At 44.4% G+C, this 15,881-nt stretch overlaps 1 protein-coding gene across 1 annotated transcript in view; it reads right to left on the bottom strand.

Moving 5' to 3' along the window:
• SCAI (suppressor of cancer cell invasion) overlaps positions 1-15,881 on the bottom strand; it is a 173,119-nt gene that overhangs the window by 44,872 nt on the left and 112,366 nt on the right. The window contains exons 5-8 of the mRNA XM_040442135.1: positions 12,119-12,217; positions 8,184-8,280; positions 7,924-8,022; positions 4,075-4,227 (exon numbers count right to left, since the gene is read on the bottom strand). Of these exons, the coding sequence (XP_040298069.1) occupies positions 4,075-4,227; positions 7,924-8,022; positions 8,184-8,280; positions 12,119-12,217 (448 nt within the window). The remainder of the gene's footprint in view (positions 1-4,074; positions 4,228-7,923; positions 8,023-8,183; positions 8,281-12,118; positions 12,218-15,881) is intronic.

Below are 15,881 nucleotides of genomic sequence, written 5' to 3'. Positions count from 1 at the left end.
CACCGTGCGCCCTTACAAGCTGCAGCAGGGTCATATTAATGGATTAGAACCACTTGGGTTTATTGGGTGCTCACTGTTAATGGTCAAATGGTGACCTACAAAACTGCGCATCTATTAACAATGAGCAACGAATATACCATGAGGTACTGAGTGGTACTTGGCCACTTAGCGGCTGAGAGATCCATCCACAGCATGACTGCGGCATGTGGCCGTACCCTTAGGCTACATTCACACAAACGTACTTTGTTTCCGTGTCCGTTCCGTTATTTTTGCGGATTCATTTCAAAGGGTCGGTGTTGAGGAGCGGTTGAGACGTATGCATATATATCCATGCATGCCTGCAAACACGTGCGGGCATGTGTGGTATACAGTGGGGGAAATAATTATTTGACCCCTCACTGATTTTGTAAGTTTGTCCAATGACAAAGAAATGAAAAGTCTCAGAACAGTATCATTTCAATGGTAGGTTTATTGTAACAGTGGCAGATAGCACATCAAAAGGAAAATCGAAAAAATAACTTTAAATAAAAGATAGCAACTGATTTGCATTTCATTGAGTGAAATAAGTATTTGAACCCCTACCAACCATTAAGAGTTCTGGCTCCCACAGAGTGGTTAGACACTTCTACTCAATTAGTCACCCTCATTAAGGACACCTGTCTTAACTAGTCACCTGTATAAAAGACACCTGTCCACAGAATCAATCAATCAAGCAGACTCCAAACTCTCCAACATGGGAAAGACCAAAGAGCTGTCCAAGGATGTCAGAGACAAAATTGTAGACCTGCACAAGGCTGGAATGGGCTACAAAACCATTAGCAAGAAGCTGGGAGAGAAGGTGACAACTGTTGGTGCGATTGTTCGAAAATGGAAGGAGCACAAAATGAACATCAATCGACCTCGCTCTGGGGCTCCACGCAAGATCTCACCTCGTGGGGTGTCAATGGTTCTGAGAAAGGTGAAAAAGCATCCTAGAACTACACGGGAGGAGTTAGTTAATGACCTCAAATTAGCAGGGACCACAGTCACCAAGAAAACCATTGGAAACACATTACACCGCAATGGATTAAAATCCTGCAGGGCTCGCAAGGTCCCCCTGCTCAGGAAGGCACATGTGCAGGCCCGTCTGAAGTTTGCCAATGAACACCTGAATGATTCAGAGAGTGACTGGGAGAAGGTGCTGTGGTCTGATGAGACCAAAATAGAGCTCTTTGGCATTAACTCAACTCGCTGTGTTTGGAGGAAGAAAAATGCTGCCTATGACCCCCAAAACACCGTCCCCACCGTCAAGCATGGGGGTGGAAACATTTTGCTTTGGGGGTGTTTTTCTGCTAAGGGCACAGGACAACTTATTCGCATAAACGGGAAAATGGACGGAGCCATGTATCGTGAAATCCTGAGCGACAACCTCCTTCCCTCTGCCAGGAAACTGAAAATGGGTCGTGGATGGGTGTTCCAGCACGACAATGACCCAAAACATACAGCAAAGGCAACAAAGGAGTGGCTCAAGAAGAAGCACATTAAGGTCATGGAGTGGCCTAGTCAGTCTCCGGACCTTAATCCAATCGAAAACCTATGGAGGGAGCTCAAGCTCAGAGTTGCACAGAGACAGCCTCGAAACCTTAGGGATTTAGAGATGATCTGCAAAGAGGAGTGGACCAACATTCCTCCTAAAATGTGCGCAAACTTGGTCATCAATTACAAGAAACGTTTGACCTCTGTGCTTGCAAACAAGGGTTTTTCCACCAAGTATTAAGTCTTTTTTTGTTAGAGGGTTCAAATACTTATTTCACTCAATGAAATGCAAATCAGTTGCTATCTTTTATTTAAAGTTATTTTTTCGATTTTCCTTTTGATGTGCTATCTGCCACTGTTACAATAAACCTACCATTGAAATGATACTGTTCTGAGACTTTTCATTTCTTTGTCATTGGACAAACTTACAAAATCAGTGAGGGGTCAAATAATTATTTCCCCCACTGTATATATGCATACATTAACCACCGCATCATGGGGTGATGTGCGCAGATGTGCCCAGCATCTGCGCACGTCTGCCCATGGTGATCCCCAGGGGCTCATGGTGGCCCCTGTGGGAAATATGTGGTCCCTGGAAGCTGTGCCCCCTTATATTAGTAAATATATGTGCCCTCTTATATATGTCCCCTGTATGCCCCAGATATATGCGAGGGTGTGTGTATATATAGATATGTGTGTATGTATTTGCACACGTGTCTATGTATATACACTTATGTCAGCATGACAGTATGTATGTGGGCTTATTGCTGCCCATTCATACCCCCGGTTTTGTATGTGTTTATAGATGAGCCCCCAAGCATCTGTGGATATATATATGCATATATGCAATTCCAACTGTTATCTACAGAGTTGTTATAGCCTGTAGGATAACAGCTGATTAGCATCTAGTCACCTTTTGTTCAGGCCCAAAGCAATCAGACGCTTTGGCACCGTTTGTGAGGGGACCTTCTAACCAGACATCAAGAATCTGAGAACCTGTTTTTCCACACCTCTGCCCATGGCTAAAACTCCATCCCACTACTCCCAGCATCTTTGGGACAAGGGGGGGGGGGGGGGGAGACTCTGGGGATTGTAGGCAGGCATACGTCACAGTGACACTATGATGTCACATCCCTGAGGAGGGGGTTGCTTTTGGGCTATAAAACCCCGAACCGGCCAGAGGTGCTGTCTCTTGCAACCAGACTAGATTCAGAGATGCAGGGGAGAGAGCAGCTTCATGATGACCACCTGGATAAGGCCTAAGTATACCTGTGTAGCCCCTACCTACCCCTCACATATCACCCCTGGTCCTGTAACCCCTTACCCTTGCCATGTTACTGGACACCCTGATCCCCCAAACCCTTGCTCCACCGTGTAACCCTTTCCCTACCCTGATTAACCCCTGGTGGTAACCCCTGCTCTAACCCTGCCACACCCCCCCCCCCCCCCCTTCCCACTGTACACTTGCAGGATATTCACCCTTGCATTGCTGTACAGTTCTGATATTATCCCCATTGTTAACCCTTTGTGTTTGTGGTCAGTTTACACCCCTGTGAGGCCACCATTAACCGTCGTCGTACCCCGTAGGGACAGTGAATAGTCAGGTGGGGTGGGTTACTGATATTTGTGTGTATGATGTATTATTGTAATGTATAGATAGTATGTGGGGTGGAATTTGGGATTGTGTAGTGTAGTTAGGCTTGTATTGTGTTTATTGTAGTACTGTTTCTGTATTGCGGTGTGTACGTCTATATGTATATATATTAATATCCATTGATCCATGAATATATATAGATATAACGTATTGCTAGACTGATATAATTGTATTGTGTAATAAATATTCCTTATTGTTCATAATGCAGTGTATGGTGTTTTTAGTAGTCGCCGCCGTAGTATAGTGATAGTAAGGCGCTTGCAGCTAGCGTAGTGATTAGTGTAAAGCATAGCGAAGGTATTATTATTATTATATAAAGGCATAAATGGGCGGAGTTATCACTAGGTGGCTCCTCCCATTTATGAATATTAATTATCGATATTTGCACAAATATTGGTGATTAATATTCCCCCTTTACAGTCGGCAAAAAAATCCTAACAGCACACTGTGTGCTGTCCGCATCCGCATGTCCGTTCCATAGCCCAGCAAAAATGACAGAGCATGTCCTATTCTTGTCTGTTTTGTGGACAAGTATAGTCATTGTTACAATGGATCCGCAAAAGAAAAACGGGTGCCAAAAGGGGGTCATCCATATTTATTGCGGATCAGTGTTTTGCGGACTGTAAAACACATACGGTCGCGTGAATGTAGCCTTAATCTGCCAGGCATGACCTAAATCTGCCATTAATGTAAAGTGTATGGTGGTAGCTCAAGGTGAAGAATGCTCTCCCCCTTTGTCACATCAAAGCAAGCATGTGTATAGGGTAATCATAGGAGTTGACATCAATCTTGAGTGTATGGCTGGATTAAAGAGATCTTCTTGGGATTAAACACTGAAGGCCTGTCCTTCACAGATGGTAGGGAAAGCCTACACTGATGTGGTCAACCTGACCAAACGTCCTCACCTGATTATTGCAGTTGCCAATGATGAGAGCATCAGCTAGCACCAACTGCCCCACGACCATGCCCTGCTCCAACACGGGTCCTGTACCCTCCGCCAGTCGATTTGAAATGATCACAATGGTGTTGTCATCATTTAACACCATCACAGGGTCTGCCTGCCACCGGAGAGAAGCTGAATATTAGGTGAAAAGTGCATCTTTATCACGTGGAAATAGCCAACTGCTGAACAGACAGTCTGCGGTGAAGAAAAGATCCATTAGACATGAAATATATTCAAGCTGACGTCTCAGGAGACACGATCTGAAGGCCATGTGAAATAAAACCACCGCGACCCAATCATGAGGGAATAATTGTAGAGCCCTGGAACTTTCCGGCAGTTCATCAGCCCATGCCGGCTACCACTTCATTATTTAGATTAAATGTAAATGAGATGCCATGCTGCAAGAATCGTCTCGGGAGGAAAACAAGGATTTTTCATGTACTGGATACGTTCTTTGAAGCTGGAATGAGTAAATGATCTTCATCTTTTACACTGCGCTAATGAATAATGTATAACCTGGCTAATCTCTGTCTAAATATTGCATTTGTACCCCTAATAGTCAGCTATGAAAGAACAACATGTCCACATGTCAGAGCATTCTTCAGACGTAAAGGGGTTGTCCGGGTTCAGAGCTGAAGCCAGACATATCCCCTTCTTCACCCAGGGTGCCCCTCTAAGATGAGCATCGGAGCATTTCCTCTCCCCTGCCCTGTATAGCGCAGGGCAAGGGCTTTTTTGTTTACAAACTTACCTTGCTAGGGGGAGGCTTCTGCCTAGCAGTGTTTCTGGCGACGTCACCAGGAACACTGCTAGGCGGAAGCCTCTGCCTAGCAGAGACCCGGTATGTTGCTGGATCTGCTGAAAAAGCCCTTATCCTGTGCAATTCAGCACAGGGCAAGGGAGAGCATCGGAGTATCTCAGAGGGGCTGCCTAGGTTAAAAAGAGGATATGTCCAGGTTCAGCTCTGAACCCGGACAACCCCTTTAAAAGGGAACTTGTCAGGAGGTTCATGATGCCAAACCACAGACAGAAGGAAATCCCAATAGACTGCCTCATTAGAGACAAGTCTGTCTGAAGCTAGGGCTACATGGTGACATGTGTCGCAACAGCAGATCTTGACCAAAAACATTTGTGCAACCTGTCTGCAACTTGCGGTCACATGGCTCTATTAGAGCTCTGATTTGGGTGTAAAAACGACTCAAAGAAAAGTTCTGAAGCAACTTGCATTGTGGTCTGTGAAGTCAAAGCTTTATGTGACTTGCCACCAAAACTCCAAGTGCGCATTCATTACTGTGATGCCGTACAAGGAATGGGCATCGCAGTGCGCATGCGCCAGCCGACGGACTGAGTGCGCTGGCGCTGGATCTCGGCGAAACAAGAAGAAGTAAGTAGATGGGCGGTGGGAAGCGACAATAAGGCTGAGCTAGCTGGGCACCTACGAGGGTAACGCCGCTACTGGGCACTTGCGAGCCCTCATTTGCATATGCTACTAGGTTGTTTTTTGCCGGTTTTATAAGTCCAGGATTGCTCATAAAGGTAAAGTTTTTATTAACTGTAAGGCTGCTAGAAAGCTATGGGAAGGGTTAAAAAGGTGAAACTTTGATGACAGACTCCCTTTAATGGCACCAAAACTGAATGCATTACATTCAGTGACCAGAAAATTACAACCTCAGCACCCCAATGGCCATTGTCTTTTGGACCTGTCCCTGAGACAGCCATCCAGCTAAGGGACTTGGGAGTGGTCTTGGACTCCAGATTAACCCTGGCTCCTCAGATAAATCAGGTGGTTAGTACCTGCCACTACCAGCTGAAACTTCTGAGGAGGATCTTAAAATACATTGAATCCCCTCTCTGGAAAGCCTTGGTCGTAGAAGCGATCAGCAGTCGGTTGGACTATTGTAATGCCTTGTACATGGGACTCCCTAAGAAGAACTTGCATAGACTTCAACTTGTGCAGAATACCGCTGCAAGGCTACTAACGGGTGTTGCCTGCCGAGAGCATAGCACTCCCTCTCAATGCCTTGCACTGGCTCCCCGTCCAACAACGGGTGATGTTCAAGATTGGATGCTTCATGCATAGGGTATTCCATGGTGTGGGGCTCTTGTACCTGCGACGTAAATTCACCAGTTACGCCCCATTGAGGTCTAGTAACTCTGCGAATTTTATCATCCCGCAAGTTAATAAGATCAGACGTGGAGGTAGATCCTTTTCGGCTCAAGGAGCCAGATTTTGGAACCACCTACCTGTGGCCCTGAAAATGATCCCCAATCTTCTCTCATTCAGACGTGCACTGAAAACCCTACTTTTCAACCAGGCGTTTGATCTTCCTATGTAACACTTATTTTTGGTTCATATAATTTTGGGGCTTTTCCTAAATCTAAGGCCTCTTTCACACTTGCGTTGTCCGGATCCGGCGTGTACTCCACTTGCCGGAATTACACTCCGGATCCGGAAAAACGCAAGTGTACTGAAAGCATTTGAAGACGGAACTTCCAAATGCTTTCAGTGTTACTATGGCACCCAGGACGCTATTAAAGTCCTGGTTGCCATAGTAGGAGCGGTATACTTACAGTCCGTGCGGCTCCCGGGGCGCTCCAGAATGACGTCAGAGCGCCCCATGCGCATGGATGACGTGATCCATGTGATCACATGATCCATACGCTTGGGGCGCCCTGACGTCACTCTGGAGCGCCCGGGGAGCCGCACGGACGGTAAGTACACTGCTCCCCCGCTCCCCGCTAAACTTTACCATGGCTGCCAGGACTTTAGCGTCCCGGCAGCCATGGTAACCACTCTGAAAAAGCTAAATGTCGGCTCCGGCAATGCGCCGAAACGACGTTTAGCTTAAGGCCGGATCCGGATCAATGCCTTTCAATGGGCATTAATTCCGGATCCGGCCTTGCGGCAAGTGTTCCGGATTTTTGGCCGGAGCAAAAAGCGCAGCATGCTGCGGTATTTTCTCCGGCCAAAAAACGTTCCGTTCCGGAACTGAAGACATCCTGATGCATCCTGAACGGATTTCTCTCCATTCAGAATGCATTAGGATAATCCTGATCAGGATTCTTCCGGCATAGAGCCCCGACGACGGAACTCTATGCCGGAAGACAAGAACGCAGGTGTGAAAGAGCCCTTAGTCTATAAATTCACGGTTGGTAATGTCCCTTTTATTTTAAAGATACCTTTTCCTCACGTTTATTAATTTTGTTTTCTTCACATTCTCTATATCTCGTCCGTACCTTTTGAACCTTTGAGATCCCTCTACCTTCCCTCCCTTTTTTTGATTCTCCCTTTGATAAGTGCTAGGAAATTGGTCTCTGCAATAGGTGCCTTATCCTGAGTCTAGGCCTTTGCGGCCTATGGTAAAGGGTCATGTCTTCTTTTCCTCCCTTGTTGAATCAGCCAGCTAAGCGCATCGAGGCCCTAAGGGTAAGACTGCGTGCACACAAGACTATACATCATCATCAACTGATGAGACAACCCTTTACAAAGTGAAATTTTCATGGTAAAAGGGAATGGTCTAGAACAGGGTGTTCCAACTTGTGGCTCTTCAGCTGTTGACAAACCACAACTCTCAGCATGCACAGTTTGGAGCAGTCGGGTCATGCCAGGAGCTGTAGCTTCCCAAACTGCTTAAAGAGCCAGGGTTGGAAAGGCTATGCTCAACGTGTGGAAATCTGAGTGACAATGGTCATAATTAGTGGCCACATTAAAGTTTTCAGTGCCTCATATGAGAGCCATTTTGATAATGCCAGCGTCTGTAGAAAGAACTAGGATGTGACCTCAGGATACAATATAGGAAATATACGGAACCTCAATAAATGCGGCTACTTCTTGAAGTACAAGATTCCATTCCAACTGGTCTTCTGTATTAAAGCGATGTGTATAGTCTTCAATTTCATCCGACAGCTCCTACGGTGCAAATACCACTGATGAGCATTGAGTTCCAGTATAATAAAAAATAAACAACCAAAATATTCATAAGGCTATTGCACTAAATAACCATATGACAATGACATACTCCAAGCGCAGGGGCATGAATCATTAAAATGACGAGTTCCCAGTTCAGTTACCTTGACTAGGTCTTTAACAACATCCATTTTATTGAGCAAGAGGCAGACGACAATGAAGCGAGCATAGTACCGCAGCTTCTTCACCACCAGCTCAGGTCTAGAAGACAATCACAGTGATTACTTAAAGTTGATGCAATCCCAGAGCCTTTAATGCAGGGTGTATTCAACATAAAAACCATATTTATCGTAGGTGGATACGAAACCTGGTTCCTATGGGCTTGAAAGATGTAGACTGATAAAATACTAGCTGTTTATCAGTGAAATGAGATTCTTGAGAGTGTGTACTTTACTTATTACATGTGTCCCAAAAAATTGCAGCAATTTTCATGCAGAACAGGAAAAATATAAAAATAAAAATCACTGGTCATCTAAATTAAGAGGACCATACACATTAGATGAACTTAGGCCAAACCTGCCGATTCGGGCAGGAATGGCCGACAATCTAATGACTATTGTGGTGTCCTGACTCTTCCTTGATAGCAAATGTCAAGGGGAAAGAAGGGTGAGGCTGCTAAATTTTACCAAGTCCTATTCTTTGTTCTCAAGAGAGAGACTGGCATCAGATTTATATTGAGAACCCATGCACACTTGGAGAGCCCAGCATGCATGTGTTGGGGGGACCATGAGGAATAACGAGCCGACAGAGGTCTATAAAGTGTATGGCTGGCTTTAGAGGATTCCCTGGTTTTGAAGAACCATGGGTTGTCCAAGTCATATGAAGTTGGCCAAATGAAGTTCTGCCTGTAATAACATCAGTGTCACACTTAATAGAATGTCATACTTGACAAGGTTTTAATACATCGTGCATTATATCTTGCATACAGCTATTACTTCAACACATTTGGAAAAGGGCAGCCTTCAAATACTCACAGCGAGCGTGGGCAGGGGAAAAAACTGAAGATGATGACCCAAGCCAAGAGTCTGTTTCATAGTCTGAACAAAGATACAACCCTAAAGGTCTCATCTTTAATGAAGTAGAGAAGGTTAAATGGGTTTTTCAGGAGAGGTCATCAGTATAGATCGGTGGGGGTCCAACTCCCAGGACCGCCGATCAGCTGTCTGACAAGGCACCGGCGCTCACAGTAGCGCCGTGGCCTTCTCTTAGCTTTGCATAGGCTATGCGATGTCGCGTTCATCGGTTACAAGGCCTAGGTGCAGCTCAGCCCCATTGAAGCGGATACCAAGAACAGCTGCTATACAATGTACGGCGCTGTGCTTGGAGAGCTGAGAGGAACCCGCGGCACTAGTGTGAGCACCGATGCCTTCTCAAACAGCTGACTGTTGGGGGTCCTGGGTGTCTGAACCCCACCAGGAAAAAATCCCAGAAAACCCCTTTAAGAATATTTCCTTCAAACAGTGACCATCTAGTAATCCAGAAAGGGAAGACACAGAATATGACAGCTGGAAGAATGGTGCATTCATTAAAATTAAAGCCGATGCTTCCAGTCACTTGTGCCACTCTTAAGTTAAGGAGTTGCTTATGGACATTATCCTAATGGTCACCGCTGCCCTAAAGCTAGCCATACACTTTACCTAGCTGCTAGGCCAAAAAGCTTGTTTGGCCGACAGCTATTTCTCCGCCAACTCAACCATCTATGCTCAGATGAGCGCATTTTCTGAATTGGGAGAAGAGAGAAAAGTGCTGCCAGGAATGCGAACAAGGGGTTCAGGCAGCATATAAATTAGATGGCCGGCCGCTCCCTCCGAAATCAGCGGGCTCGACCAACATTAATATAATGTGTATGGCCGCCTAAATGGAGACCATCTTCTGCAGAGGGAGCCAGCAGGACATTTCATACATTGGTAGCTCTGAAAAACCTCTGCTGCTTGTAAAGAAAGAGATTCCAATATTTTATACTTGAAAATTGTGGACCCCTAAACAAAGTGATAACTTTGCTCCAAACTGCTGCCTTTTACACCATGTACAGCATCTTCTAATGTCCGAAGAAAATCGTATCCATACATCATTAGGACCAGTGTCAAGTTTCTTGTGACACCACGGGAGCATGCTATAATGTAATGTATGGCAGGAAACCCTCTCATTATTCCATAGGATAGAGGACTATATTGTAAGATGTCCACATTCTCAACGGCTGGCGATTCAGACTTTAGATGTTTTAAGAATCAGCTGGTACGTCAACGTCCCATGAAACATGCCTCCTCCCCAATGCATTTGTACCTGTCGTGCAGAGTTATTCTCATGTCCATGAAAGCCTCCGCAGTAATCTATCCTGACAACCAATGTCAGCAGCTTAAGGGCTGCTGACTGCAATGACTGTCAGTGAGTGAAATCCTTCATTCAGGCAAAACAACTTTGTACTTTTAAAAGTGACAAGCTCTACTTAAAGCAACGTAAAGAGACACAGCATGGGCCAAGGTCCAAAATGGTCAGAAAACCAACCAAACGTAATAAAACCTGCAGTACTGATGGTATAAGACCCATGTGTCCCTCAAGATATACTTTTGCCACTAATCCTTCTTTGCTCCTAAAATCTGCCCATGCTAACGCCCCGAATCGATCTTCACATTCTGATCATGCAGCTACAGTACATTCAAGGCCACTGATAGCAGATAAATGTCTCCTCTAAACACCTACAGTATTTAAGGAATCCCACTGCCTTTTTTTGGCAATAAATTTTAAAGTGATAGCATTGCTATGATTCCAGCTTTCCATACCATTACCGCAAGTGACTGAATTACTAGACTGGCAACCATCTTGGGACCAGCTTCTTGCTTTTTCTCGCTCTTCTTCTCTCCCTCAGGTAAGCAATCCTTTATGTGTGCCGTCTCCTTCACATGCCACCCCCTCTGTGCCTATAGTTCCTAAGATCCCCCTAGTCACGTCACTTCACAAGATCCCTTGCCATGCCTCCAGTTCCAAACAGTCCCCGTAACGCTGCCCCTATGTGCTTACAGATCCCAAGGCCAGCTTTAGGCTCCATTCACACGACCGTATCAGATGCAGACCCATTCATTTTAATGGGGATGCAAAATATGCAGCCAGCACACGGTCCGTTCCGTGGTTCCACAAAAAAAAAAAAAAAATAGAACATATCCTATTCTTGTCCGTTTTGCGGACAAGAATAGACATTTGCTACATAGTGCAGGACCTGTGGAAGGGGAAAATACACAATGCACATGGCTAGCGTCCACGTTTTGAGGATCTAGGGGTTTGCAGTCTGCAAAATGTATACGGTCATATGAATGGGCCCTCAGGTGCTGTCCAAAAAAAGTCTAGAAAGTAATCTACTAGCTCTCTGAAATGAAGGCGCTTGGTGGTACCTGCAGTGGAGAAAGGAGCCACCAGGTGTCAATGACTGTGGAAGAGCTTCTACTCACACAGCCCGGCGACATCGGGATAGGGGTGCGCACGGAAAAGAGCCGATATGGGCACAGACTGGCATAAACATAGGCACACAGAATTGTATTCTGCAGGAAGTTGGTCATGTTCTGAGATTATGCCCCTGCAAAGGGTCATCAAGACTCAAAGGGCTGAGGGTCACCATAACATCATGTGACCCAACCACAGCGAAAGAACCCACAATCTTACACCCTGAGAGAAATTAGATAAAAGGGCAATACCTTCTGCATGACACTATGAAAAATAGTCTATGAAAAGATTAAAAAATTGCTGAAACACTTCTTTCAGTAGAGGAACAAATAGACTTGACAGCAATCAAACCATACTTGCCCCTAAAATGTACGTTTTGTCATAGGCAAGCTTGGATAAAACAGTCGATAAGCATACCTGAATTCTGTGTACAAGATAGAGCAGATCGACTAGAAAAACACTTCCAACAACAACCTCTAGAGGGCGATAACTGATATATATATATATATATGTGATTAAAAGATTTCAACAATAATTCACCGCATCAATAGATGAAATCAGTGTAGCAAAGATTTAATACATACGGGGGGCTGTCATGTCTTACCTATCCTCTTTGGTGACCTGGGAATAATAGGATCGCTGTCTGATTGCGGAGTAGAAAGAGAATGCTTCATTAAGGTAACTTGTCTCTGACGTACGAAGACTGGAAGAGAAGCAAAGTTTATATTCACACTCCTACACGTATCTGCATATACTATGTGTAACATCTCTGTGCTAGGGCGGGTAATGCCTACAGCCATCCGTTTACACTGCACTTATGGAGTCAATAAGCTAGAACTGCCTGACGTATGCAAAAACAGTATCTGACAACATTTCTCAACATACATAAGATCCCATTAATGAGGCAGTGTTCCCCACTGCAGCGCTGAAAACTGTAGCATTCCACCATTTGCTGTTTTAAGGGAATGACCACTTTCTGGCTACTGTTGACCGATGTGTTTGTGAGATGATATGGCACTTATTAAATATAGAAAATGGTGCAGAATTTCAACAAAAGACTATATTAGTAAGGTATTCCCCCATGTTTGTAAAGTCTTTTGTGCTGTCTACACAGAGGTCCTGTCCATAAGATGGCCGCTGATGGAGGGTCATGTGACCAGGCAAATCACCTCCTTGTGAGGTCTGCTCCACTCAAACACATTGCACTAAACTCCCAACAGAACAAGTGCAGTGCATTCGAATGGAGGAGACGTCACATGGAGGTGATTTGCCTGGTCACATGACCCTCCTTCAACAGCCATTTTATGGACAGCACAAAAGACTTGGTAAACAAGGGGGCATACCTTAAATATAGACAATATTTAGACAATGGTGCAGAATTTCAACAAAGGCTATATTAGTAGATGCCATATAATCATCTCACAAACACATCAGTCAACAGTAACCAGAAAGTGGTCAATCCCTTTAGGGTTGGAGCTACGCTTGTACCCATGCTGCGAAAGAACATGGCAAGAGGGCTGGCTACATAATGGCACACTACGATCAGTGGTTAGACTATCAATAGCTATGCAGCATTCTTGCTTGGCCAGTGCAGGACTTAGGCAGGCCATATTCACGAGAGAAAAGTCAGCCAAATCTGCCTAGAGCAACTTCCTGTATATAGGGATCTACTGGCTGTCCCTAGACTGGAGAAGGAGGCACTGGGCAAACTGGAATTAATCATCCTCTGTTCCTACAAGAGATAGGCTGCTCCTTTCCCCACCTCTCTATTAAAATAAACCTGCATGCTCGGATGACAACTCTCCATTTACTTTTACAGGAGAAACTAAAACACCTAAGCTTGGCCAACAACTATCGGAGAGGTATGGCGAGCCTTGTTGTTGAGACGGATGACAGATCTGCCCTTCTGTATCCAACTTATGGACGCTGCATCCCCGATTGATTTTACCAAGACTCTTATCAACAAGGATGTGGACCAAAGTCTTGCAAGACTACAAAGCTCTCTCCATTTACTTTTACGGAAGAAACTGAAGCACCTAAACTTGGCCGACAACCATCTGGGTGGTATGGCGAGCCTTGTTGTCGAGACGGATGATAGATCTGTCCTTCTGCATTCGACTCATGGACGCTGCATCACTGACAGTGAATTTATCAAGACTCTCATCAACAAGGATGGGGACCCAAGTCTTGCAAGACTACGAATCTCTCGAATCACTTTTACGGGAGAAATTGGAACACCTAAGCACGCTTGCTCCACTGTTTCCATAGCTTCCCATAAGGCAGGATTTCGATATCATGGACCCCCAATCTGGATTATATCGATCACGCATTTATGGCAAATCCAGTAGACACACCACAAAGGCCTGAAACAGGAATAAATCTTCAAATGTTAATATTACTCGACGGTAGAAAAATGTATTTTCCCATCAGCCGCTTTAAAGAGAATGTGTCAAGTTAAAAATAAATTCCAATCTGCGGGGCATGTGTTATAGGGCAGGGGCAGCTGAGCAGACTGATATATACGGTAGTTCTTTGGGAAAATATTTTTTTTTATAACTTAATCATGTAAACCACTGCGCTTTCCATGCTTAGGAGTCCAGTGGGCGGTGCTATCCGTGATGGACAGGAATTGAAGCATGATTCAATACAGAAAGCTACTGACTAGACCTCCTACGCATAGAAAGAGCAGAGGTATGAGTGAATAAATTGCAAGTTATACAGAATGATTTTCCATAAAACTATAAGTCGATCTGCTCAGTTCTGGACAGCATTTTCAAAAGAGGCAGGTTCCTATAAAAAAAAAAATAATAATAAATGAAATAGGCCATATTTGTGTGTTCTTAGTACCTATAAACAGTTTTCAGTATTAATCCACTCGTTTTCATCCCACAGTAAAATAATAAAGTACCCGCCATCTCAGTGCTCCGCTTTGTTACAACGTACTTTGGCTTTACCGGTCATAGCAAATTATTACAGGTTTCAAAATTAGGCAAAAGCAACCTCCCGACCCTACACAAGGCCTTAAATCTTCAAACAGAAGTGTCTCGAGCAGGAACCAAAGCCCCGCTGGCTGCAAACCTTTCAAGTTAACAAGCAGGCTGAAGGGAAAGCCGAAACCTTCTACTGTGAGTATCCGACATGGTGACCCGGCTCATTTTTCAACTTCAAGGGATACTGAAAAGGATCACTGTACATATTATACGCTCACATAAGTTCTAGCACTCAGTTTCATTGGAGGTCACCAATCAATCCATTTTATAAATAATTTTTTTGCTAACATTGGAAAAAAAATATATTGCAACATAGCACAATAGTTCTGTGCCACTCCTGCACGGTTTATCAGCCACATGCAATGACAAAGACCATGAACTGTCACGGGACCAAGGCAGCCGATCATTATATGAAATGATGTCAGCATACATGGAACCTTATAGTAGTGCTCCTCAATTGGATGCCGTGCGATGGGCATCAATGCATCCCATATGGATGGCTGATAGACAGGGTGGACTATGGACAGGCAGGTGTTGATTGCGCTGGGTCAGTAGAGAATCATCAAGGTATTTGTATTAAAATGCTGTGCAGATTCCAGTTTAAAGGCTATGGACACCTTTGGGGTAATTTTTTTTAAAACAATGGCATCTAATTTTGGGCAAAAAAAAAATAAATCATTTTTTCAATTGGTCTTTATTAAAAATGTTCAGCTGTTTTTGAAGTCCAAGGACAAAAAAAAAAAAAAAATATACATATCGGTCTGTTTGCAGAGGTTCACTTATCAGTCCGGTCAGCTCATGTGAACCTATTGACCTCAAACACTCATTTAAGCCACATTCTTATACAATAAGCCTTTAGCTATAATGAATGTTTATGAGGTCAGGAGATCAGGCTTCACATGAGCGGTCAGCTGATGGGAAGGAAAAGTGATACCCCTGAACCTTAAAAATGGCTGAACATTTTTAACAAAGAGCAACTGAAAGAATGATTTCTAGCCCAAAATGGCTGCAGCTGTGACATGTCCCCTACTGCTGAATCTCTGTGGTCACGTTACCATTGAGGTCAGTTAATGCCTGCAGCGATGCACATGACCACAAAGGTGATGTCACAGTTGCGTTTAGTAGGAGTGCCATTATTTCTTTTATTTGAAGGCCCCCCCCTTTATTAAAATTGGTTGTGGGATCAGACAACCCCTTGTCTCCTTCAGGACCTTACGATTTTCAGTTTTGCCATTTAGTTTTTTTACTGGCTGCCTTACTGGAGCTACAACTTTTTTTTATTATTTCATTCATTATTAAATGTCTGTGATTGGCATTAACGATCGCAGACATTAGCCCCAGGTGTCTACAGTTTAAAAAAGCACAAATCCAGCAACC

Source organism: Bufo bufo, chromosome 8, assembly GCF_905171765.1.
Source record: "Bufo bufo chromosome 8, aBufBuf1.1, whole genome shotgun sequence".
NCBI lineage: Eukaryota > Metazoa > Chordata > Amphibia > Anura > Bufonidae > Bufo > Bufo bufo.
Note: the sequence above shows the minus strand (reverse complement) of the source record. Positions and strands in the feature narration are given on the sequence as shown.